The 27642-nt window shown below is 42.3% G+C and overlaps 1 protein-coding gene across 1 annotated transcript in view; it reads right to left on the bottom strand.

Moving 5' to 3' along the window:
* Positions 1-27642, bottom strand: part of LOC132379644 (phospholipid phosphatase 4-like) — a 296084-nt gene that overhangs the window by 233410 nt on the left and 35032 nt on the right. The window contains exon 2 of the mRNA XM_059947813.1: positions 17383-17491. Coding sequence (XP_059803796.1) covers positions 17383-17388 — 6 coding nt within the window. The 5' untranslated portion in view covers positions 17389-17491. The remainder of the gene's footprint in view (positions 1-17382; positions 17492-27642) is intronic.

The raw sequence follows: 27642 nt of genomic DNA, 5'->3' as shown, positions 1-27642 counted from the left end.
TTGATAGGCTGAAGGGCCTGTCTGTAAAGAATTGTGCAATGAAACAGGAAGGAATAAAGGGAGCAGTGGAACAGAGTGTAATAACAAATGGCTTTTCTTCCAGGTGTAGGTGGAAGTTTCTTTTCTCTCAGAGTGTTCATGATTTTTTTCAAACATCAAAGACTGCAAAGGATACGGATAGTATCAAACTGGAAATATATTAGTAAAACACCAATAATAACAACATTGTGTGGTGGAAAATTGCATAAACGTGGTTGTGGCTTGCCCATGTTTCTCAATGTCTTAATGGCATCTAGGACTATTGCCTGCTTGTTTTGGGGTGGGGTGGGGTTAGTTTCTTGTTCCTTCTACTTTCCTAGTTGTGTCATCAAACACAGCCAAATGATGTCAATCACAAACAAGAGAAAATCTGTAAATGCTGGAAATCCAAACAATACACACAAAATGCTGGAAAAACTCAGCAGGCCGGGCAGCATCTAGGAAAAGAGTACAGTCAACGTTTCAGGCCAAAATGATGTCAATGGCGCTTTAATGCCAAAATCTCAATGGCTACAAGACTGGACTGAAAAAAAAACAACAGTTGATATTTATGTGTGGAAGAACCAGCGATTACTCAAATAGAAGGCTCAAACCCAATGTTAATTAAACAGTCAATAACACTCAGCCTGCACATGTGGGTAGCCATCTGTGCACACTGAAGCTGAGACTTCTTATTACAACTAAAACTGCCTCTTCATGAATGGGGCTGCAGAAGACAGCTCTTTGGGCCAGTACTCGCTGGAGTTTAGAAGAACAAGGGGAAATCTCACTGTAACTTCTCAAATATTGAAAGGCATAAGTAGAGTGGGCGTCGAGAAGATGTTTGCTGTAGTGGGGTAGTCTAATACCAGAGGTGACAGCCTCAGTAGAGAAGGTTGTCCCTTTAGAAGAGGAGGAATTTATTTAGCCAAAGGGGAGTAAATCTGTAGAATTCGTTACCTCAGATGGCTGTGGAGACCAAGTCATTGGGAATACTTAAAACGGAGGTTGATAGGTAAAGGTTAGTAAGGGTGTCAAAAGTTATAACGAGAAGGTAGCAGAATAATGTCAAGAGGGATGATGTATCAGCAATGATTGAATGGCAGAGCAGACTTGGTAGGCCATATAGCCAAATTCTGCTCCTGTATCTTATTGTCTTATAGACCACATTGTAGGAGAAATGTGAGGGTTTAGATCTCACAGCTATAGTCTCCTCCGGACCAATGTCCAGTCAGACAATATCCACTCCTCTGGACCAATGTCCAGTCAGATTATGTCCACTTCTCTGGAACAATGTCCAGTTAAACTATGTCCACTCCTGTGGCACAATGTCCAGTCAGATTATGTCCACTCTTCTGGCACAATGTCCAGTCAGATTATGTCCACTCCTGTGGCACAATGTCCAGTCAGATTATGTCCACTCCTGTGGCAGAATGTCCAGTCAGATTATGTCCACTTCTCTGGAACAATGTCCAGTTAAACTATGTCCACTCCTGTGGCACAATGTCCAGTCAGATTATGTCCACTCCTGTGGCACAATGTCCAGTCAGCTGCTTTCACTGATAAACTGTGATCTCTAAAGCCTTCAGCACCAGCTCATGCACATGCCCGCACTCCTCTCACAGTTGAAGTCAAGGACACCCTCACTGTCAATGCCATCCATCACAATTTTCTGCTCACACCTGCATTGAGGATATTTTCGCTGCTGTCTACTCATGAAATTAGTCTTCATTTATTTGTTCTTTTACTTCAGCGGACAGGAGCAGACAGATTAGCCACAGATATTTGAATCTATGCATTCAAATAAGCATTCCTTCCAAATGCAGTCACTCGGTGACTGTCCCTGCTTCTCAGTTAGTAAAATTCATTCATAGGGAATGAATAGATTCTGTCAACATGCACGTGATGGCATCAGAATCAGAAGATCTTTATAATGGTGCTTGCTAGCATCCATTGCTAGTTACAGATGCCTTTCATCTTTTGGGAGCCATTGGTTGATCACTCTAAACACACCAGATGAGCCATAGTCAGAATCAGAATCAGATTTAATATCATTGGCACATGTCCTGAAATTGTTTATTTTGTAGCAATACATAATAACAAAAACTATAAATTACAGTAGAGATATATACAGTTCTGTGCAACTGTCTAAGGGACATAGATATAGCTAGGCTGCCTAAGACTTTTGCACGGAACTGTATTTGTCAATGTGGAGTGGAGAGTAAATCTGGCAGAAACAAAGGGCATTTGGGATGGCAAATGTGGAGTGCCATGGGCGGGGTTCGGGACAGATGGCAAAGGAGTGCCAAGGTTCAGAGTTGGCATGGTACAGACACACACGACCCTGCGACACCAAACAAGGTCATTTGATTCCAAACAATTGGTTCATTGATCATTACAGAATGTCTCTGCTGTTTCCCGCTCCCTCCCCTCTCCCTTCCCCCTTCCCCAAACATGGTTCCCCTCTTCTTGCCCCCTTCCCGCTCTCAGTCCGCAATAGAGACCCGTATCAGAATGTTTATCATCACTCACATCCGTCATGACTTTTGTTCTTTTTTGTGGCAGCAATATAGTGCAATACATAAAATTAGGCCAGTACTGTGCAAAAGTGTTAGGCACTCTAGTGATATATTTGTTCCTAAGATTTCTGCACATCATCTCTATGCCCACTCTATCCATGCCTTTCAAAGGAGAAAATTAAATTAAATAAGTGGTGCCAGACTGTGCTGGTGCTGCTGTGCAGACCCTACTGGCTGCCTAGGGAGTTCATGGCTGTTATCATCACAGTGGTGTACATTCCTGGTGTACGCAGGCTGATACTGACCGGCTCTCAAGGAACTGTACGAGACTATCAACACGCTGGAGACTGCACACCCAGAGGCTGCCTTCATCGTCACCAGTGACTATGAGTGTCGCTGATGAAAATCTCTCTAAAGTTTTGTCAGCACATCCAGGTGAGCACTCTTGGAGATAACACACTTGACCACTGCTACACTCCCTTCTGCAACACTTACAAAGCTCTCCTTCACCCAGCTTTTGGAAAATCAGATCACTCTTTGGTCCTGCTTTCACCAACGTACAAGCAGAAGCTGAAGCAAGAAGGGGCCATAGTTAAAACCATCCACTGTTGGTTCAACCAACTGGCCTCCATGCTGCAGGACTGCTTCGATGACGTCAACTGGAATGTCTTCCATGATGAACATGTCTCCAATCTCACTGATGGAGTCACATACTGTATCTGGAAGTGCATCGGCAATACTGTCCTCCAGAAGCTGGTCAGGGTCTTCCTGAAACAGAAACCCTGGATCAATAGTTCTGTGCAAGCAGCACTTACTGCTCGATATAGAGCTTACATCACTGGCGATCAAGAAAAGCAGCTATGATCTGCGCAAAGCTATCAAGGCTGCAAAGCAACAATATAGGGAGAAGACTGAGTCAAGATTCACAATGAATAGCACATGTGACTTGTGGCAAGGGCTGCATACCATCACAGACTTCAAAGCCAAACACAGTGATGCCGCCGACATCGCAGCCTCTCTCCCAGATGAGCTCATTCGCTTTTATGCTCGGTTTGATATAGCTAGCTCTGAGCCTCCAAGGAAAGCCACCGCTACAGCCTGTGACCTGGTCATCTCTGAGGCTGAGGTACACAGATGTTCCCAACGAGTGGACAGTCGCAAGGCTATGGGACCGGACGGCATCCCAGGGTGAGTACTTAGGATGCGTGCAGCACAACTGACAGGTGTGTTTACTGACATTTTTAGTCTCTCCCTCTCCCAGTGTAGAGTGCACACCTGCTTCAGATTATCCACCATTGTCCCTGTACCAAAAAAGACCAAGGTGACATGCGTGAACGACTGGCGTCCAGTTGCACTCACCTCAATAATAAGCAAATGCTTTGAGAGGCTGGTCTAGGATTACACCTGCAGCTTGCTACCACCCAAACTGGACCCCCTACAATTCACCTACCGACACAACCGATCACCAGCTGACGCAATAGCCACTGCTCTACAATCCACCCTTACACATCTGGAGAAGAAGGATGCTCATGTGAGAATGCTGTTCTTGGACTAAGTTCAGCATTCAACACCATAATTCTATCCAGGCTTGAAAAGAAGCTCAGAGACCTCGGCCTTGACCCTGCCTTGTGCAGCCGGATCCTGGACTTCCTGTCAGATCGCCAGCAGGTTATAAGATTGGATTCCCTCGCCTCCAACCCTCTAACTCTCAATACAGGAGCCCCTCAGGGTTGTGTACTAAGTCCCCTCTTTTACTCCCTGTATACCCATGGTTGTGTCGCCACCCACAGCTCCAATCTGCTAATTAAATTTACCAACGACTCTACATTGATTGGCCTTATCTCATATAATAATGAGGTGGCCTACAGGGAAGAAATCATCCGTCTGACACAGTGGTGTCAAGAAAACAACCTCTTCCTCAATGTCGCAAAAATAAAGGAGCTGGTTGTGGATTACAGGACTAATGGAAACGGGCTAACCCCTATTGACACCAATGGATCTGGGGTCCTGAGGGTAAACATCTTCAAGTTCCTCAGCATCCACATCACCGAGGACCTCATGTGGTCTGTGCACACCAGCTGCGTAGTGAAAAAGGCACAACAGCGCTACTTTCAACTCAGACGGTTGAGGAAGTTTGGTATGGGCCCCCAAATCCTAGGAACTTTCTACAGGGGCACAACTAAGAGTATCCTGACTTACTGCATCACTGCCTAGTATGGGAACTGTACTTCCCTTAATCGCAATATTCTGTAGAGAGTGGTGCGGACAGCCCAGTGCATGATTCAGGACATTTACAAGGACAGGTGTCTAAAAAGGGCCCGTAGGATCATTGGAGACCCAAGCGATCCCAACCACAATCTATTCCAGTTGCTACCCTCCGGGAAGCAATAACACCGCATAAAAGCCAGGACAACAGGCTCCAGGACAGCTTCTTCCACCAGGCCATCAGACTGATGAACTCATGCTGATTTGAGTGTACTCTATACAGTATTACATTGACTGTTCTATTTATTGTAAATTAATATAAATTACTGTGATTGCACATGGCACATTTAGATGGAGATGTAACAAAGATTCTTACTCCTCATGTATGTGAAGGATGTAAGAAATAAAGTCAATTCAATTCAATTCAAAAACAGAGGAATAATAATTCTGAGGAAGTGTTCATAGGTTCAGTGTCCATTCAGAAATCTGATGACAAAGGCGAAGAAGCTGTTCCTGAAATATTGAGTGTGTGTCTTCAGGCTCCTGTACCTCCTACATGATGGTAGCATTGAGAAGAGGACGTGTCCTGGGTGATGGGGGTCCTTAATGATGGGTGCCACCTTTTTGAGGCATGACCATTTAAAGCTACCAAGCAATACTCAAGGTGCAGGAGGGACTCAACTCATCAAGCATCTCCTATGGAGGGAAATGGAAGGTTGATATCTTAGGCTGAGACCCTTCATCTGAACTGAAAGACAGAGGGGGTATCGCCAGAGCAAAAAGGGAAGGGAAAGGATAGAACTACAGCTGGCAAGTTATAGGTGGATCCAGGTGGAAGGGTGGAAGGGGAAGGGCAAATAAAGTAGCAGGAAGCTGATATGTGGAGGCAATAAGGGGCTGAAAAGGGCAGAATCTGAATGGAGAGAAAGATGGAACATGGAACCAAATAAGGACAGTGGGGTGGTGAAAGGGGCGGGGTACCAGCAGAGGGATGGCGTAGATGATGTGCAGATGGAGTGGAAAGGAACAGGGTGAAGAGGACTGGGTGAGTGTAGGAGGAAATGGGTAGATCAAGAGGAGAGAGGAAATGGACAGTCAGAGGTGAGGACTTTACCAGACGTCAGAGAATTCAATGCTCCTGTCGTTGAGTTGTTGATTGTCAAGATGGTAAATCTTCCTTTAGTTTGCACTTAGCCTCATCCTGGCAGTGGAAGAAGCCAAGGAAAGACATGTTGGTTTGGGAGTGGGAAGGAGAGAATTAAAATGACTGGAAACCTGGAGATCCAGGTGGCCATAGTAAATATTTACCGACAGAATACCACCACCACCTGGAACTTTATACCTCAAAAGGACAACTCCCCATAGTTGGCCATGCTCAAAAATTCAAAGTTCAAAGTAAATTTATTATCAAAGTACATATATGTCACCATATACAACCCTGAGGCTCATTTATTTGTGGGCATACTCAGTAATTTCAAGAAATACAACAGAATCAATGAAAGACTGCACCCAACAGAATGGACAAACAACTAATGTGCTAAAGACAACAAACTCTGCAAATATGAAAGTTAAAAAAAAGTAATAATAAATAAATAAACAATAAATATCAAGAACATGAGAAGAAGAGTCCTTGAAAGTGAGCACATAGGTTGTGAGAACAGTTCAGTGATGGGTTGAGGGAAGTAGAGTGAAATTATCCCCTCAGGTTTAGGAGCCAGGTGGTTGAGGGATGATAACAGTTCCTGAACCTGCTGCTGTGGATCCTGATCTCCTGAACTTTCTTCCTGATGGCAGCAACAAGAAGAGTGCCTGATCTGGCTGGGGTTTCCTGATGATGGATGCTGCTTTCCTTTGAGCGCGCACTGCGTTACTTTCCCGATCCTTCACTGTGTTTAACTATCGGGCTGTCGTTCTTTATGCTGCTCTACCGGATATCCATAGGAGGAACATAGCCCTCAAGATCACCTTGGTGAAGGACTACTGGCAAGACACCAAGAGCAACAACGGTGGTAACACTGCTAGGATAACTACAAGTAAGAAGAAGATAAGGATAGGGAGCCAATCTGTCCACATCCTCCACACCGTACTTCCTTCCAAGTAAGAAAGTTTTCTCCATGAGCTGTGATCTGTATGATCTACATCTCCTCATAAATCTCATAACATTTGCCCCTTCCTACACTTGCATTCTCATAACCCTTTATACATGTTTGAGGCCACTTAAGCCACAATTGCATCATAGGAATAGTCTTTAGTTAATGTAATAACCAACTATTTGTCCAATGCAACCACAGTGCAATTAGTAATGGTTTCCAGGAAGTTAAACTTGGTTTAAAATGGAAGCAGGATTCTTCCAGCATAAACAGCAACCAAAGCTTGCAATCAATTCTCAATTTCAGCTAGACATTGCCACAAGGGCTTACTTAGAAACAAAGACCTAATTATCACACCATGAAATCTTGGAAATAATAAGAGTCTTATTCTTCACTGTCTGCCTTCACATTTCCAGCCTAGCAATCGCTGCACCTTGAATTAACCTCAGAGACTGAATATCCTTGTGGTAAACAGCTATTCCATTTACAAACCTCATAAATGCTCATCAACTGGTCCACTTGCAGTTGTACTCTAATATATATTTAGTTTTCCGAGCTACTCAGTGACATCAGAAGAACTCTTACTAATCTTCTTTTGCTTAAATAGAATACTTACCTAGCAGTTATACAGTACTGTGCAAATGTCTTGGGCACATTTATACAGCTAGGTGCCTCTTTTGACAGTACTATTTTTGTTAACATGGAGTGGAGAACGACCTTGTAGATCCGGTGGGAGCAAATAATTTTGGGAATAATAAGAGAGGAGCACCATGGGACAGGTGTGGGACAGGTGGCAGAGGAGGAGTGCCAGGAGTGGGGTGATGGCATGGCTGCAGACAGACCCAGCCCTGAGACACCAGGCAAGACCATTTGATTCCTGACATTGGCTAATTGATCATTACAGAATGTCTCTCTGGTGCTTCCCACTCCCTCCACTCTCCCTTCCCTTTTCCCAACCATGATTCCCCACTTTCAGTCCACAATGGAGGCCCATAGCAGAATTAGGTTTATCATCACTCACATATGTCATGAAGTTTGTTTTTATTTTGAGGCAGCAGTATAGTGCAATACATAAAATTACAACAGTACTGTACCTCAGTACTCAGCACCCTAGCGCTCTCTCTCTCTCTCTCTCTCTCTCTCTCTCTCTCTCTCTCTCTCTCTATATATATATATATATGTATGTGCCTAAGACTTTTGCACACTATAAATGGTCATCATTTCTCTTCAAATATATGCAGTAAGTCAAGGCTGACACCTTAGTTTTAAGTTAAGTTAGGTTGGCTGAATGAAAGATGAAGATGAATCAAAATTTAAGAGGGAGATTGAATGAGTGATGTCACATCGGCTTATCATTTCTTCATCTCGTATTCTCAATATATATTGCTTATTTACTATTATTATTTTGCTTTTGGGCTGCTTGCCCATTTTTGGCTGCAGTCTTTCATTGATTCTATTGTGTTACTTGTATTTACCGTGAGAGAATGAAACTTTGGAGTTGCACATATATGATGATATATATGTACAGTACTTTGATAATAAATTTACTTTGAACTTTGAGGTTTGAGGTTTGAGGAAATGGATGATGTGAAACGTGCAGAGTCTACAGACTGTTAAAATTAATGGCTTCACTCAGTATGAACACAAATGGATCAACAAGAACTTCTAATGGAAGGAAGTACTTAGTGGCAAAGGAAACTTACAGAAACTGAGAGACAAAATGCACTCTCCATTACTCCCTCTCAATGCTGTTGATTTCTTTTTGCCTTCTATTTTTGAAAACTCTTTCACTAAACTCTGTCACTCCCTTCATGACCGCATCATTGCTGTTGGAATGCTGGTGCATCTCTTAAGTTGCAAAAACCTGAGCTTGTGTCCTCACTGTGAGGTACCAACCGGTGAGCCTATAGACTAGGAAACAAGGTCTGAGGCACTAGTGCAGAAAGTGCCTGAGATCCATTGACAACAGGAGAGATTCTGACAGCCAGAGAACAAGCTGTTCCCACACTGCCAAATGCAGTCCTGTGGTACCAGTCAGGCTCCAGCGTGTGCATCTGTCATCGTACTCTCCAGGACCCTGCCAAGCTGACAAAGATAACTCTGCAGTGTGAGTTAGAGTCCCGCAGAGCGGCTGAGTGGCAGCCTGTTGTCACTGAGATTCATTCTGTTGCTGGTTTGTCAGCAGAACTATTTCCATGTCTCAGTGAAGATAGAGATCTGCTCCCTCAGCTGTGAGCTTCCTTGGCACTGCCATAGACTGGCACAGAAGAGAGGATCGTTGCCAAGGTAGAAGATGCTGCAGCAGCTCCCTGGAGAAAGTGGGTACGGTTTTTTGTTTTGATGTCATTCACTTCTGCGGAGCAGGTCTGACATACCCAAGAGCCTCCGAGATTTTAGAGCGCCAACTCAAGAGCCTCCTCCAAATCCCAGCCTCTTGTGGGATTTAACTAATCACTTCAAAACAGGACTACCGAGTAAGGGAATCACATCCCTTCCCTTTCTGCCTGATGCCAGGTGTAGCCCCTCATGAAACAATGTCCATCTGGTCCACTCCCTTCCTTTTCCATGCCAATCTCTGAACAGCTCTACGCAGTGACACTGCAGTACTCCTCAGCTACAATTTCTTGCAACTCTGCGGGTGATTCCTCTGCAATGCAGAGCTGTCACTTTGTTAAAAGCTTAGAAGGAGGGTGGTCCTGCAGCAATGGTGAGGGGAGAATGCTTCATGACCGTAAGGAGAACATCTGTACTGCATTGCAGTCCAGATTCTTTGCTTTGCAAACATTGGTGTCTGTGAATATTTAAAGGTGCAATAAGAGTATTTGTTGGGTCAGGGGGTCGAGCTCAAGTTGGAAGTTACTGAGGACCGGCTCCCACGACAGAGTATGTTTGCAACAAGTAATTTTTCAATGATTCGTAAAATGACCAATGACTATGCAAGATTAAGTGTGGCTCTGGATTATTAATGTTGACTGCACATTATGGTAAGCATTCTCCCAACGTAGGGGTCTTGGGCTCTGAAAGTCTGCTCTGATACAAATACCCTTAACTAATGGTCCATTATGATATTTGCATTGGAGTGGCATCTGAGTACGTGTGCAGTGATGGAGTCTATATTAAATGCATTTACCTTGGATTGCATTCATGTGTGGATTCAGGTGCCTGAAAAAGGCGTCATTCATCATTAAGAACCCCCATCACCTAGGACATGTCCTCTTCACATTGCTACCATCAAGAAGAAGGTACAGAAGCCTTAAGGCACACATTTAATGATTCAGGAACAGCTTCTTCCTCTCTGCCATCCAATTTATGAATGGAAATTGAACCCACTAACACAAGTTCACTACCTTTTTATTTCTACTTTTTTTGTACTACTTATTTAACTATACACACGCACACACACACACACACACACACACACACACACACACACACACACACACACACACACACACACACACACACACACACACACACACACACACACACACACACACACACACCACTTCCTGAAATTCACAGTTTTTTCTCTATTATTATGTATTGCATTGTACTGCTGCCACCAAAGTTAACAAATTTCATGACATACGCTGGTGATATTAAACCTGATTCTGATTCTGATAGTGTTTGATAGATAGGGTGTGTTGCATTATGATGAACACGTTGGTGTAGACTAACTAGAATGAATAAGTTCTTGTCTCTTGGTATCTGTTTGTCTAAGTGCACCTCAATGATGAGTCCTATGTTCTTGTTGCTCCCAGCTGTGGCATCAATGTGATCTGCTCCTTTAGTTGGGAGTGGTTGACTGTCGATACAGGTCTTGTGGGTAGAGAGACCTGTACTGATAGAATGAGATAGTGCTCAAATTCAATGAAGTCATATCCAGCGATCTCAGATAAGCAACACATGAAAATACTGGAGGAACTCAGCAGGTCAGGCAGCATCTGTGCAAAAGAGTAAACAGTCAACATTTGAGGCCAAGACTACTCATCAGGACTGAGCTTTATCAGGTCTCAGAGGAGCCCCACATCCAAGTGCCTGCCTCAGCTTCCATCGTGCTCTCCACTCTGTCTTCCACTCATCGACCAATGGTGGTGTCTCCCCAGTCTGGAGCACCATCTACATGGTGTTGGTGACCTTCACCTATGATGGTTAATGACAACTAAACGTGGTAGAGTAGGTGCGGTATTGTGGACTTCTTGCACGATTGTGTAGAATTCCAGTGGAATGTGTGGATGTACGGGTATTAAAGCGGTGAAGGACATGGAGTCATGCTGAATGCGTGCCTGCCACTGGGATAGAGAGCACAACACTGAATGACTACACTCAAAGGCTGTACCTCGCTGTTCAAGAAGGCCGGTTACTATCACATTTTCTGGTGCAATTAGGGTCAGGAAATAATGGCTAGCCTTATTAACAAAGTCCACATCCTATAAATGAGAGAAAAATAACCTGATGTCAAATCAATTGTTAATTTTGTCTTTGGAAAAGTCAGGTCGGTCAAGGTAGATGACAGATCAGCCATAGTTATTTTCAATGGTACGGCTGACTTTGGGTGGCAGGTTGGAGATACGTCTCTACCAAAGGAGGTGCAAGGCACTCTTTCCCTCTGCTAGTCTGCAGGTCACCCTTGGGCAAAGAGTAGCACTTGTTTAGCCCCGCCCACCCCCCAATTAGGGTCACATGAAGCCATGGGAGCAACTGGTGGATGGTCACATGAGCAGCTAGTGCTGATCACAAGTCCTGGTTACGCGATAACTGACATCAGGCAGACAATCTCTGAAGTGTATTGAGAATGGCTGGGGTCACCTGTCTTGTAAAGACACTGCCCGGAAGAGGGAAATGGCAAATCACTTCTGTAGAAAAAATTGCCAAGGGCAGTCATGGTCATGGAAAGATCATGATCATCCATGTCATATATCATGGCACAAAATGATGATGTCATTTGACACGGCTCGTAACGAACGAATGAATGGAGGCAGGTTTGAGAGGATAAGTGGCCGATGTCTGTTCCTATTTGAAATATTAAATAATAGACATCCTAATAGCTTGAAATTCTTTGATTCTCTCTACTGTCTGCAGGTTAAGATTTTCAAGGTGTAATTAGATTAGACTCTACATTTAAATTAAGTGGTTGTACTATTCAGGTATAAATAAATAAATAGGTTCGTACCTACACAGTGGAAGACAAATTGACAATTGTAGCAAATGAAAATAGCATTCAGTTATGATGAAGAAAACAACTACAGGCTACACCAGTCAAATCTCATGCTCCTGTGTGACAGAGTAGTGGGACAACAATGTTTTGAAATTACATTCGGTGTTATGCAGAATCCATGCCTGCTCAGTTATTTTTAAATCTCCAAAATTGGGCTTAACAATCAAGGGAACCAGAATTTCAATTTGGAACATGTTGACAGCCCTTTGGATGGATCTGCACTGTGCAGCATTGCATACAAATATCAAATCACCCAGATGTACTCAGGGAATAAAAATTTAAAAAGATTTAGTGATCAACAGTTACAATGTTGTCATTGGTATGTCCAACCGCTCATGGCTAATAGAAAAGCATTAAACAAAACTACAGATGTTGGAAATCCAAAAGGAAAACATAAAAATGATGGGACACGCAAAAAGCCTTCCATGAGACATCAAAATTTTGTGTCATCAAAATGTTGTAAATACTCAACAGGAGAGACAGCCTCTGTGGAGAAAGAAATAATGTTAACATCTCGGGTTAATGACCAACCCGTTAACATTAGTACAATGATAGAAAGTTAGAAAATTAGTACATTTTCAGTTTCAGAAAGGAGGGAATGAAGAAAAAACGTGACATCCAAGTGATAGAGAATGATACAAATGTGTTGTTGAGAGGGGGAGGTGAAGGCTCGTTAATTGCAACTGTTCAGTACGGAGGAAGTGTTAATAGAGGTGATGAATGAGAACCATAGTGATAGAAAACAAAGAAAAATGTAACATTGATTATAGAAGGAAATGTAGTTTCTGAAAATCTGAAATAAAAGAGAAAGCTGGCAATATCCAGCATGCCAAGCAGCCAGAGAGGCAATAGTTAACGTGAAGGTTTGTGGTCTTACAATAGAACTTACAATAGAATCAGCCGATACTGACAGAAACTGAGATTAAATTCTCGATTTTAGTATTGATTCTTAAGAAATGCAACATGCTTAGGCAACTATCTGTAAAGCTCAGGCTGCAATTCCTCTCTGTCTTGGCTCAAAAGATCGACTGTACTCTTCTCCTAGATGCTACCTGGCCTGCTGAAGTGTTGCAGGGAGATTGAAAATCTGGCTGAGTGGTGCCATAACAATAATATCAGCAAGACCAAGGAACTGATTATATACTTTAGGGGAAGAAAACCAGAGGTCCATGAGCTAGTACTCACTGGAATATCAGAGGTGGAGAGGGTCAGCTACTTCAAATTCCTCAGTGTTATTGTTTTAGAGGACCTGTCTTGGGCCCAGCACATTAAGTACAATTAAGAAGAAAGCACAGCAGCACCTCTACTTCCTCAGGAGTTTGCGGAGATTTGGAATGACATCTAAAACTTTGACAAACTTCTATAGATTTGCAGTGGAGGGTATATTAATTAGCTGGATCACCTCCTGCTATGGAAACATCAATACTCTTAAGTAAAAAGTCCTACAAAAAAAAGTGGATACAGCCCACTACATCATAGGTAAAGTCCTCCCAACCACTAAGCATATCTACATGAAACACTGTCTCAGGAAAGCAGCATCCATCATCAAGGACCCTCAACACCCAGGACCTGCTTTCTTCTCATTGCTATCATCAGGAAGAAGGTACAGCAGTGTCATGTTTCACACCGCCAGGTTCAGGAACAATTATTACTCTTCAACCATCAGACTCTTGAGCCAAAGGCGATAACTTCACTCAACTTCACTTGCCCAATATTTGAAATATTCCTACAACCGATGGACTTACGAGGAGTGATTGATAAGTCTGTGGCCTAAGTTAGAAGGAGTCAATTTTAGAAAACCTAGTACATTTATTTTTCCTACATTTATACATTTAGTCCAGCGGTCGTGGAGCATACGGATCCCTTCTTTATAGAAGTCAGCAACTTGGACCTCCAGAAGTTAGTTATTAATTTCAAACTTTCTGCACTTTCACTCAAAGAGTTGAACTGCACGTACATGTAACGGGAGCTGTATAACTCCTCCTTCTACCCTAGGCCATGAACTTATCAATCACCCCTGTTGTGGACTACCTGGAGGTCCAAGACATGTGTGTGTGTGTGTGTGTGTGTGTGTGTGTGTGTGTGTGTGTGGGGGGGGGGTGGGGGTGATTTGTCTGTGTGTGGAGGGGATGTTAGTGTTGTTATTCTTTTTTTTCTTGGTTTTGTGGCTCTCTGGAGAGGAAGAATTGCAGAATTGTACACGTTGATAATAAATGAACCTTTGAATCCTTTGAATTTATGTGTGTGTGTATACATACACACTAGAGGACATGATTTGAGAGTTAGGGGGCAGAAGTTTAAGGGAAACACGAGGGGGTATTTCTTTACTCAGAGAGTGATAGCTGTGTGGAATGAGCTTCCTGTAGAAGTAGTAGCCAGTTCAGTTGTGTCATTTAAGGTAAAATTGGATAGGTATATGGACAGGAAAGGAGTGGAGGGTTATGGGCTGAGTGCGGGTAGGTGGGACTAGGTGAGATTAAGGGTTCGGCACGGACTAGGAGGGCCGAGATGGCCTGTTTCCATGCTGTGATTGTTATATGGTTATATTACAGATATATCTCTATCACAGGAGGTGTAAGGCACACACTCCCTCCACTGCTAGCCTGCAAGCCCCCCTTGGGCAAGGTGTAGCACCTGGTCAATATCACAAGTCCTGGTTATGTGACCACCGACACCAGGAAGACAATCTCTGAAGGGTATTGATTATGGCTGGGGTCACCCACTTTGTAAAGACCAGAAGTGTGACATGATCACCCATGTCATACGGCACAGCACTATCATGAAAGCTGTCCTCAACCATTCCCTCTGTCTCCTATTAACAAGATGATTTTGCTTCTGAACAATGCATTGCAGCAGAACTTGCAGCTGTGACTCAAAGAGAATGAATAACTTTTGTTGGACAGAAGAAATGTCTGAAGGAAGGAGATCTGTATTTGGACGTGTATCTAGAAGTCCTGTTGCCATGAATTCTATTATCTATCTTAACCTCTGCAGATGGATTTAATACTCATTTATACACAGTGACACAATTACAAAATCAATGCTCAGGTGCACTAAAACTGCAAGCATGACCGGCAATCTGACCTTGCATGACTGTTGTACAAGGGGGGAGCTCAAAAGGTAAGTAATTGTTTTCAATCCTGCACACATTGTCCATTTTCTTTTTGACTGTTTGAACTTAGTGGGTGGGAAATTAAGATTTTCTTTCTATCTGTTACAGATAATTTGCAGAAGAACCAAGCCATGCAATCTGACAGAGCTGGGAGAGTGATGATTACACAATTTGCAGTGGAAGTTAGAACTTAATTGTATTCCTAATAGACCACATTCTTGGAAGAATCAAATGGTCCAGTGTCTTTCACCCTTACACAATTCACTCAGACAAAAGTAATTACTTTGTCTTAATTTTGAAAACTGTCAACAGTGACAGCACCAATCAGGTTTATTTAATCTCAGTACAGATCCCTGTGACTGTGAGCCCAAGGTCCAAAACAGCTGTAAAACCAGAGACAAAGCGAGAGCTACAACTTCAATATGACCAGATGATAGGTAGCAGGGTAACAAAACAAAACTAAGTGTTAACCATTAAATCAAATGACAGAAAATGTGTTATTCTAGAAGACCAGAGATTGGGAAAGTAGTCTAAAATTGGGGTCTGGGTTTTCACAAGTTAGGCTGGTAGAAAGATAAGGGGTAACTTCTTCACAGAGGGTTGTGAGCATGTGGAATGAGCTGCCAGCACAAGTGGTGCAAGAGAGCTTGATTTCAACATTTAAGAGAGGTTTGGATAGGTACATGGATAGTAGGGATATGGAAGGCTGTGGTCCTGGTGCAGGTCGATGGGTTAAATGGTTAAATGGTGCAGCTTAAATGGTTTTGGCATGGACTAGATGGGTTGAAGGATCTATTTTTCTGCTGTACTCTATGACTCTAAATCTGGAATATTGACTGGATGGCAGGAGAAAGATCTAATTTACTTTAATCGCTTGAAAACTTTATAGATAATAATAGAATTTTTTGGCAAAATTTGTTTAAATAACAATCCATAAGTATTGAAAAAAGAGTAAGTCATATTTTGATTGCTTGAAATGTTTTTTGTTATTACACTGCCTTTTTAAAGTAGCATTTATATGAGAAGTAAATCCATGAGAAGTAAATCAGAACATCAGAGTGATTATCAAAGATTTTTGCCTGGTTGGTTGCAGCTTTTTTCAATAACAAAGGCACAATAGGTAAACAATCAGTTTAGCTTAAAGGGTGAAAATATGTAAAAATGCAGGACCACACAGCTGAAAAAGTCTTTTATCGGACAAATGGATGATTGGTGATTTTTTTATGTCAGCCATTACTCAGTTGGAACTACCCTTGTATCCACCTCATACCCATAGACCAGAGCACTAATATTTAGGCTATTATATCAGCAGGGAACTAAGAAAATGGTGCACTTCTATTTATGGTGCAATGCCAAACCAAGGTCTCATTGTCGTTTGGACTGGACTTTAAAAATGTAGTCTCACAATTTTGAAGAACAGCAGAATTTCTCACCAATAGTAGTGTAGTTCAGGGGTTCCCAACCTGGTCTCCATAGAGCTTTCAGTTAATAGTTAGGGTCCATGCCATAAAAATGTTTGCGACCCTCTGGTGAAGGTATTACCTCAGAAAATAACATTAAAACCTTAATCTACCCTGTGATTTTCAGATTGATGTTTGTGGGAGCTTGCCATGTACAAATTCCTTGTTTTACCCTATCACAACAGTGACTGCATTTCAAAGATTTGCTGGCTGCAAAATACTTCAGGGCTGCCTGCAGGTTAACAAATCATTCTGAAGTCAGTCACACCTATAGAAATTTGAGGATCTCTCTGTTAATGAAAGATTGATAATAATGCATCACAGCCATTTATTCTGGGCCACTTCTTGACTTTGTCCTCCTTTTTGCCAAGAAAATTTAATGATCATTGGGGAAATATCATTGAAACGATCATCCAACTGGTTAAGTTATTGATTGCAGAATTGAGTTTCGCACTCTGTGGAATATGATATGCTTGCTGGATGCCAGAGTACAAAGTTGGAAATTACTTCTGCAGTCTCTGAGGTCTGTGTCAAACTTTTTATTGTATATGGTTTGGCTCTTCTGCTGTCAAGCGTATTGATTGGCAATACTGCAGATTTCAATAAAAAAAACATTTCCACAGCAGAAAAAGAAAGTAATTTATTATGCTATTAATAGGGGCCAAATTATTTTGACGCCTTGCAGAACAATCACGCGTGAATCACTATAATTTGGTGGTACTCCAATTGTCTGCTGTTAAAAATCAAGTATTATACTTACAAACATTATCCGAGTAGGTATGTGATCTGACTGCACAATGGGATTCTTGTACAGCCAAATCTCTTCAGGCTGAATAACTCGTTGGAAAGGGTCCAGAAATTCCGTGAAACTGTGGAGAAAAAAGACGACGAGGTTATATCTGGAAGGTTTTATCAGCAGGAATTGAAAGCTGAAGTACCATTCCATTACATGAAGATTTAAGATCCTATTTCACCTAAGATGAACGCGTAGGAACAAAGTGCATCTAAAGTCAGGATTAACTGCCTGTGTTGACTATGGTTTTTAAGCAAGATTCTGCATTTCATTTTTCCAAGATCCCCTTCAGCACAGAGCATCCTAATAATATTAAAAACCAGCAAGAAGTTTGAATATGTAAACACAAGCGATTGTGCAGATGCTGGAAATCCAGAGGGACTCAGCAGGCCAGGCAGCATCAATGGAAATTAATAAACATCAATGTTTTGGGCCAAGACCCTTCATCAGGACTCAGTTTGAATAAGCCACTCCTTGTGGTGCCCCAAAGGAAAGCTAAATAAATCAAGGTGGACCATTAATGATCAAATAGCTTTTGTTTCTGTTTTATGATTTGGCTGCTTCCTTTTCAGTAGGACAGGTTGTGGCAGGAATCTTTACACCACAAGACCATAAGATATAGGAGCAGAATTAGGCCATTTGGCCCATCGAGTCTGCTCTGCCAGTCCACCATGGCTGATCTAGTGTTCCTTTCAGCCCCAATCTCCTGCCTTCTCCCTGTATCCCTTCATGCCCTGACCAATCAAGAATCTATTAACCTCTGCCTTAAATCTGCATACAGTCTTAGCCCTCACAGCTGCCTGTGGCAAAGAATTCCAGATTCACCAATCTCTGCCTGAACAAATTCCACCACATCTCCATTCTAAATGGACATCCTTCTATTCTGAGGCTGTGTCCTCTGGTCTTAGACTCTCCCACCATAGGAAACATCCTCTCCACATTCACTCTATCAAGGCCTTTCACCATTCAATAGGTCACCTCTCATTCTTTTGAATTCTAGCAAACACCGGACCAAAGCCATCAAACGCTCTTCATATGACAAGCCATTCAATCCTTAGCTTTATCTGTAAGATAGCTTCTGGGGGGCAAGGTTATAATGCATGTTTGGACCTGAGGCTGATATCTGGTTCGTGCCAGCAGCACTTGGGTTGTTAACAAACTTTTTTTTTCAGTCAGAAGATAGTGGCTTGCCTGCCATTCCAGACACTCAAACAGGTACTGTATAGTGCAGCACTCAGACAGCACTACACTTTCACAGATGCCATCTTCCAACGGAGAGGTTAAAGCAAGACTGAATCTTCCATCCCAGGTGAAGATAACATATCAAATAGCATGATTTCCTTGGCATTTGGCTAATATCTTCCTCTTAACCTCTCACGCAAGTTCAATAAGACCAAGGAGCTGATTGTAGAATTCAGGAGAGGGAAACGAGAGGTCTGTGAGCCAGTACTCATCGGAGGATCAGAGGTGGAGAGGGTCAGTAAATTTAAATTCCTGCGTGTCACTATCTCAGAGGTCCTGTCCTGGACCCAACATATAAATATTATTGCAAAGAAAGCACGACAGCACCTCTATTTCCTCAGGAGTCTGCGGAAGTTTGCAATATAATTGAGAACCTTGGCAAACTTCTAAAGATGTGTGGTGGAAAGTGTGCTGACTGGCTGCATTATGGCCTGGTCTGGGAACAGCAATGTCTTTGAGCGGAAAATCCTAGAAAGGACAGTGAATTCAGCCCTGTACATCATGGGTAAAACCCTTCCAACCATTGAGCACATCTACATGAAATGTTGCTGTAGAAAAAGAGCATTCAATATCCGAGACCCCCGCCACAGAGGCCATGCTCTTTTCTCACTGCTGCCATCAGGCAGAAGGTAGAAGAGGGCCAGGACTCACACCACCAGGATCATGAACAATTACTACCCCTCAACCATCAGGCCCTTGAACAAAAAGGAATTGCTAGACTTATTTAAGGAGTCTGTTATGTTGTTACTTCATGCTCATTATTTATTGCTATTTATTTATATCTGCATTTGCACAGTTTGTTTACAGTTCCTGATGTTTACAATTTACCGTTACTATTCTGTAGATTTGCTAAGTATGACCACAGAAAAAGAATCTCAATGTTGTATGTGGTGACATATATGTACTCTGATAATAAATTCACTTTGAATTTTGAACTTTGACCAACACCTCAAAAGATTGCCGCTGTAGTGTATTGGTTAGCATGATGATATTACAGCTTGGGGCGTCAAAGTTTGAAGTTCAATTCTGGCATCTCTTGTTAGGAGATTGTACGTCGTCCTCATGGAATGCATGTGTTTTCTCTGGGGGATCCAAAGACATATTGTTGGTAGGTTAATTGGTCATTGTAAATTGTTCCATGATTTGGCTAGGGTTAAATCGGGGGTTGCTGGGTGGTGCAGTTTGAAGAGCCAGAAGGGCCTATTCTGTGCCTTATCTCTAAATAAATTAAATTAATTAATTAAAAAAGATTACCTGGTCGCTATCATAATGCTTTTATGGGAGCCTGATGTGAGCACATTTTGTATATCAGTAACTGTTACTGGATTTCCCAATTTTCTTTGTTTGCTAGCCAGTGCTTTAGAATATCTTGCAATCGTAAAGTACCTTACTGAAGTGAATGAACAGTTACAGAAATATTCAAAAGAGAAAAGTGGATTAGCTTTATCTGTCACATGTACATCAAAACCTACAAACAAAGGGGGTGGGTTCAGCTGCGGCAGGCGGAAACCCTCTGAACAAGCAGCAAAAGAGCAATAGCCAACAGGTCGAGCAGCAGCTGTGGGGCGAGAAACTAAATTAATGATTCATTTTGTGATAATGGGGGAGAAAGGTAAATACATTTTAAAATGCTGAAGGGGGGGGGGAGACAAAGGACAAAAAAGGAAGGACCATGATTTGTTGAAGGGCAGAAGAGGTTTAAAGTTTGATGGAGTTGGCAAAAAGAGGGAGGGTAAGTGAATAACACAGAAAGACACAAATAGGAGCAGAAAAATAAATGGCTGAAATTGCTAGATGAAGAGGGAGGGGAGCATTCATGTGCCTCTTTTTTTTCTTAGACCAGGGGTTCCCTGTCATAAACTGTGAAAACTGAGTAACCCAAGAAGCACTGCAAACTATGAACCAATGTTGTATTGCTTGGAGCTTTTGAACATTGGTGAGATGGTGGCTGTAATTAGACTGCTTGGTGCAAAGCTGAAATATTGAGAGTGAATTCAACTATAGCACAGCAAAGGGGGGGGGGAGAGAGAGAGAGAGAGATGATAGAATTCTATATTGCTCATGCTCACATTGACACTCACATACTGACACTTATAATCCCTTCGTTTCCCCGACTATATATGAAAACTATAGTAATTTTGCCATCATCTTCCAAACAAATATATTTCTGGGTGACTAATTTGTCCATACTAATTCTGCTCTAAGACTTTTGCAGGCCTTTGTGAAAATATATTTGTCAGATCCCTTTCTGAATGTGCACTAAACATTGCAAAACTTAACAAAGGACGGCTCTGCACATCATTGGGAGACAACGACCAGACCTGGAGACAATCTACAAAGTTCGGTGCATCATTACAGACCCATCCAATCCCAGACACATTGCATCCTTATGCCATCAGTTTTGGAGATACAAAATCACCTTAGTGAAGGCAGTAAGACTGAAATACAGCTTCTTCCTGAGGGCTGTTGTGCAGCTGAATAATGCTACACTCCAGCTTGACAATGGTCTTTGAGTATTATGGACTATCAAAGTCACTCGTTGCATGTAAATATGGGATTTTTTAAAAAAATAGCCGTACTGCGTGAATTGTAAATATTTGTTTTACATGGACTGAAGTACCGTCGCAATCCCTTTGTCTTGAGCAATCACAATAATGTTCTATTCTATTCAAAACTGAATTGGATGATAATACACAGATGCTGGAAATCCAGATATAAATTGAAAAGCTAGAAGCACTTAGCAGCTCAGGTAGCATTCTTCCGGGTCAATAAGCCTTCATCAGACCAGGAAAGCTGAGAAAGGAAGCAAGTTTAAAATTGTAGAGATAGGAAAGAGTGAAGAGAATAAAAGGAATGCTTGTGATATGATTCAGGCCAAAATTATAAAGGTAACAACCGCTTTTACAATCAACAATTGGGAACAAGAAAGAAACATACAACAAATTGAAATAAAAAGATTTGGCCACATCCGTGGAGAGAGACGGTAAGAAGTATGAAGTTTGAATGGCTGTAGTGCTCCCAGATGAAGGATGAACTTTAAACTCATCATTGTTATCATTTCAGAGAACCTGTCCTGGGATCAGCACATAATTGTCATTACAAAGAAAGCATAGCAGCTTTTCTATTTTCTTAGGAGTTTGTGAGGATTCAGCATAACATCTAAAATTTTGACAAACTTCCATAGATGTGTGATAGAGAGTATATTGACTAGTTGCATCATGGCCTGGTATGGAAAGACCAATGTCCTTGAACATAAAATCCTACAAAATGTAGTGGATACAGTCCAGTCCATTACAGGTAAACTCCTCCCCACCACTGAGCACATCTATGTTGAGTAGCAACCATCATCAAGGCCCCCACCATCAAGGCCATGGTGTCTTCTTGCTGTTGCCATCAAAAATGTTTGTTCGGGAGCCTCCGGATGTAAACCACCAGGTTCAAGAACAGTTGGTACCCCTTAGTCATCAGGCTCCAGAACAAGAGGGAATAACTTCATTCAACTTCACTTGTCCCATCACTGAACTGTTCGACAAGCTGTGAACTCACTTTCAGGGACGCCATCTCGTTCTTGATGTTTATTGCTTATTTATTATTTTTATTTTTTTTGCTCAGCTCAAGCTGGTAGAACCTGAGGTATGGCCATAGGTAAGCACACTCATTTCTCAATCGCTAAGAACTTGTGGACTATCCAAGTGATGTTTAGTATTGTGGCTTTCTGGAGATCTACTAAGTATTGCTGTGTAGACCTTAATGTTTAAAGCTATTGTGCAGTGCCTTTGGCAATGTACCAATTGTAGATATTACTATCGAGACAATCCCTTTTCATGTTCCATTGTCTCTCAATTTCCTCTTTTAATTCAGCATAGTTCTGGTGTTTCTGACTTATTGAATTCTGAATGTCATATGTGCTTGGAATGGCTACCTGTAAATCTATTAAATAAGTTATTCTTGCTTCTTTATCCTGTAACATTATATCCCGACAGTTATTATGGATTGTCCTATCCATAATAATGGATCGGTTGTAATATAATTTGTAGGACTCTGACTCTGAAACTGGATCAGGCTTGTATTTATGCTAAGGTATATTGTCTTTTATAAATTTGCATTTTAAAGGAAGATCTTGGTGAATGATATTTACCAGTTCATTGTGCCCGTGTAAGTAATCTGGTTGGGTTAAACAGCTGCGGGATCCCGTAATGCGTTGGATTGTTTCTGGTTTCCCATAGCACTTTCTGCTTTTATCATCTTGAATTTGTCGTGTTTTTATTATATATTTTTGATCATTTTTATGTTAACCACTTGGTCCTGTATAACCACGAGGAATTCTTCTGTCTCTGGGAAGAGGTCTCCAACTGTGAGCCAGGAATTCGACGTTTCCTTGCTGACGTCAAGTCTGTTCAGATTGTGGGAATGTCTTCCATGGAGGGTCATGCTCTCCCATTGGTTAACTTTTCTTTCTACAGTGATTATCTCTTTATATTTTTTGTGTTGTGCTTTCACTTAAGTTTAGAGGTGTGTACTTCTGATCAGAATTGCATATGCTCATGTGGAGTGCTCAATCCTGGTTTTGTTGATGAAAATATGTCCTCAAAGTTTTATCTGACTGTTGTGTAAATATTTTATGTCTGTTATTCCTCTTTCTCCTGTCTGAGGTAGTGTCAATCTAAGTGTGTTTGAGCGTGCATAGTGTTATTTTTCTTTGTAAATTTTCCAGGCCAGTTTCAGACCAAGATATTATGCCAAAAGAATACGTTAGTATGGGTATAGCCAAAGTGTTCATTGCCTTTGTTAGATCTTTACCTTTGAGCTCTGTTTGGCAGATTTTCTTGAAGTAAATTCTGTCTAAAGTTTTCCTTCTATCGCACTATGATCTGTTTTCTTTGCTTGTTGATATCCCAGATACTTAAATGTTTCATGTTCATCCATCAGTTGTATTGTATGATGCTGCTCTGTTTTGTATTCTGCTAGCTGTGTCGCACTTTTCATTACGTTTAATGTACCACACTTACTTGGTCCAAAGTTCATGTTTATATCTTTAGAAAACAGCTCTACCACTTGAATAAATTGCTTTACTGATGAAGGTGCATGTAATTTCAAATTGTCCATATATAGAAGGTGTGTCAAGGTGTGATTCCGTTTGTTTTTGGTTGCATTGTTTGTTTGGTTGTTATTATTATTATCATCATCATTTCTTTGTATTGGCACAGTTCTTTGTCTTTCACACATTGATTATTTGCCCATCCTGTTGAGTGCAGTCTTTCACTGATTCTTTTGTTGTCCTTGTATTTACTGTGAATGCCTACAAGAAAATGAATCTCAAGGTTGTATATGGTAACATATACTGTGTGTACCTTGATAATAAATTTACTTTGAACTTTAAGTGCTGTTCCTCAAGCTCATGTTTGACATTATTGGAGCAATTGCTTAGGCTGATGATAGAGAGGTCAGAGTCAGAAACTGAACTATAATTAAAGTGACAGACGACTGGAAGCTTAGGACTTCCAGAATGGACTTAATGGAGATGTGTCAGGAATGGGGGCTGGATGGACCCAAACGCAGGACGCAGACACTAAAGTACTAGGGGGAGGGCAGGATGGGAATGCCATGGCATTTAAGGGTAGAGCCGGGGTTCAGGTAGATAGAGTGTCAGGCAGGCAGAGCGGAGCAGGCTCCCGGAGTTCAGGCAGGCGGAGCAGAGCGGGCTCCCGGAGTTCAGGCAAGCAGAGCAGAGTGGGCTCCCGGAGTTCAGGCAGGCAGAGCGGAGCGGGCTCCCTGAGTTCGAGTTCAGGTAGACAGGCTCCCGGGGTTCAGGTAGGCAGGCAGGCAGGTCTAGGTGGCTAGATAAGCTGGCGGAGAGCCCTCCCTGGGCTTTACTGATGAAAGCATCAGTAAAGTATGGGCATATGTCCCGGGTAGGGCCACCTCCCAGGCAGAAACACCGGAGGCCTGGGCACAACACGGACCCCTAGGCGGGTGTGGGGCACAACCCCAGGGTTCGGGCGGAAAAGGAGGATGGGGCAGAACCATCGCCGGGCTGTGGCAGGTCGGCGGGACCTGCCCGACGGAGGCAAGGGATAGGAACGGGCATAGGTCTAGGGAGACCAATACAACAGCCATGACAGCAGGAAACTCGGGAAAGGCGGGCAGACAGTGCGACCAGGCGAACAATACAAATGAGCGGAGAAGTGGGACCAGCACATGGGAAGAAAGGTGGGGGAGAGGACCAAGCTGGCAGTACTGGTACGGGGCAGAGAAGCATGATGAGGAGTGGATCTGAGCCCGGACAGGATAACAGAACACAGAGAAGAGTTCAGAGTCGGTGGAGAAACAGAACAAAATGATCACCCACCTGGTCCCAGTCCCAAGGCCCCTTATAAACACCTGCAGCTCAATGAGTCACAGGTGTGCCTCCTTGAGCCAGGAGGGTCCTAACTAGTTCATGGGTGACAGGAGGGGCAACTGCAGGACCCGGAGTCCGGAGCCCTTGGACCGGATCGAGACCCGGAACACGGATTCAGGACTGGACCGGACCCTGACAAGATGTTCAACAAAGCAAACACCCAATCTGTGTTCAACTTCTCTGATGTAGTGGAGGTTATATTGTGATCACAGAATGTAATATGTTTAAGTTGGACACTTTTTTCTTATTTTTTTAACTGTGGTTTTTATTTTAAAATGTTATTTTAATTTGCACCGTATCACAAATACTCTCTCTGTTTTCTCCACTCTGACCTTTCCTACAACTTATAAAATTATTTTTCTCACTTTGTTTGCAGCTCGGTTGAAGCATCCTTGACCTGAAACATTGACTCTATTTTTGTCCCTTTGATGCTGCTCGACCTGCTGTGTACTTTCAGCCTTACACGTATCTGTTAAAATGAATGAGGATCTTGTTCATGTATTGTGGCTGTGACACAGCTGGCTCTAGCATTCATTGTTAACTAATTGCAAAACCTTTCTAAACAGTTCTCCCTTAAATAAATGCTCCTGTAAAATAAACTTCTCTTTTGAGAGTATGCTACCATCTCAACTGATTTCTAGGGTGTAATTTTAAGAACACATTTCGATCAGCATATATTTCTCTGTCTTTCATGCACTTTGATTCCCACAATGTTTTGAATATCTCAGGTTAGTTACAGTCAGCAAGTTGAATGCTTCTAAGACATTTGATAAAATTAGGGAAGTGACTGAACGTGATTCTGTGTTTAACATATCTATTTTTCAATTAAACCAAAAGAATTAAATTCCAAAGGAATGAATCCACATGCACAAAGCTCTATTAATGGCATTCTTAGAATTAATTGCCAGAAGCATATCGATAATAATAAACACAAGAGATTCTGCAGATACTGCAAATCCAGAGCAACACACATAAAATGCTGAAGGAACTCAGCAGGTCAGTCAGCAGCTATTGAAATGAATAAACAGTTGACATTTCAGAACTGGAAAGGAAGGGGGAAAACGTTAGAATAGAAACATAGAAAATAGGTGCAGGAGTAGGCCATTCGGCCCTTCAAGCCTGCACCGCCATTCAGTATGATCCTGGCAGATCATCCAACTCAGAACCCTGTACCTGCTTTCTCTCCGTACCCCCTGATCCCTTTAGCCATAAGGGCTATATCTAACTTCCTCTTAAATATAGCCAATGAACTGGCCTCAACTGTTTCCTGTGGCAGAGAATTCCACAGATTCACCACTCTCTGTGTAAAGAAGTTTTTCCTCATCTCGGTCCTAAAAGGCTTCCCCATTATCCTGAAACTGTGACCTCTCGTTCTGGACTTCCCCAACATCGGAAACAATCTTCCTTCATCTAGCCTGTCCAATCCCTTTAGAATTTTATACATTTCAATAAGATCCCCCCTCCATCTTCTAAATTCCAGTGAGTATAAGCCTAGTCGATCCAGTCTTTCTTCATATGAAAGTCCTGCCATCCCAGGAATCAATCTGGTGAACCTTCTCTGTACTCCCTCTATGGCAAGAATGTCTTTCCTCAGATTAGGGGACCAAAACTGCACACAATATTCCAGGTGCGGTCTCACCAAGGCCTTGGACAACTGCAGTAGAACATCCCTGCTCCTGTACTCAAAACCTTTTGCTATGAATGCCAACATACCATTTGCCTTTTTCACTGCTTGCTGTACCTGCATGCCCACCTTCAATGACTGGTGTACAATGACACCCAGGTCTTGTTGCATCTCCCCTTTTCATAATCGGCCACTGTTCAGATAATAATCTGTTTTCCTGTTCTTGCAACCAAAGTGGATAACCTCAAATTTATCCACATTAAATTGCCTCTGCCATGAATTTGCCCACTCACCTAACCAATCCAAGTCACCCTGCATTCTCTTAGCATCCTCTTCACAGCTAACACCGCCGCCCAGCTTCGTGTCATCCGCAAACTTGGAGATGCTGCATTTAATTCCCTCGTCTAAATCATTAATATATATTGTAAACAACTGGGGTTCCAGCACTGAGCCTTGCGGTACCCCATGAGTCACTGCCTGTCAATCTGAAAAGGTCCCGTTTACTCCCACTCTTTGGTTCCTGTCTGCCAACCAATTCTCTATCCACATCAATACCATACCCCCAGTACTGTGTGCTTTAAGTTTGCACACTAATCTCCTGTGTGGGACCTTGTCAAAAGCCTTTTGAAAATCTAAATATACCACATCCACTGGCTCTTCCCTATCAACTCTGCTAGTTACATCTTCAAAAAATTCTGTAAGATTCATCAGACATGATTTTCCTTTCACAAATCCATGCTGACTTTGTCCGATGATTTCACATCTTTCCAAATGTGCTGTTATCACATCTTTGATAACCGACTCTAGCATTTTCCCCACCAACGATATCAGACTAACCGGTCTATAATTCCCTGGTTTCTCTCTCCCTCCTTTTTTAAGCCACCCCCTAGTCCTCAGGAACTACTCCAGAATCTAAGGAGTTTTGAAAAATTATCACTAATGCATCCACTATTTCTTGGGC

Source organism: Hypanus sabinus, chromosome 22, assembly GCF_030144855.1.
Source record: "Hypanus sabinus isolate sHypSab1 chromosome 22, sHypSab1.hap1, whole genome shotgun sequence".
Lineage (NCBI taxonomy): Eukaryota > Metazoa > Chordata > Chondrichthyes > Myliobatiformes > Dasyatidae > Hypanus > Hypanus sabinus.
The sequence above is the reverse complement of the archived record's forward strand: the minus strand, read 5'-3'. Positions and strand labels throughout refer to the sequence as shown.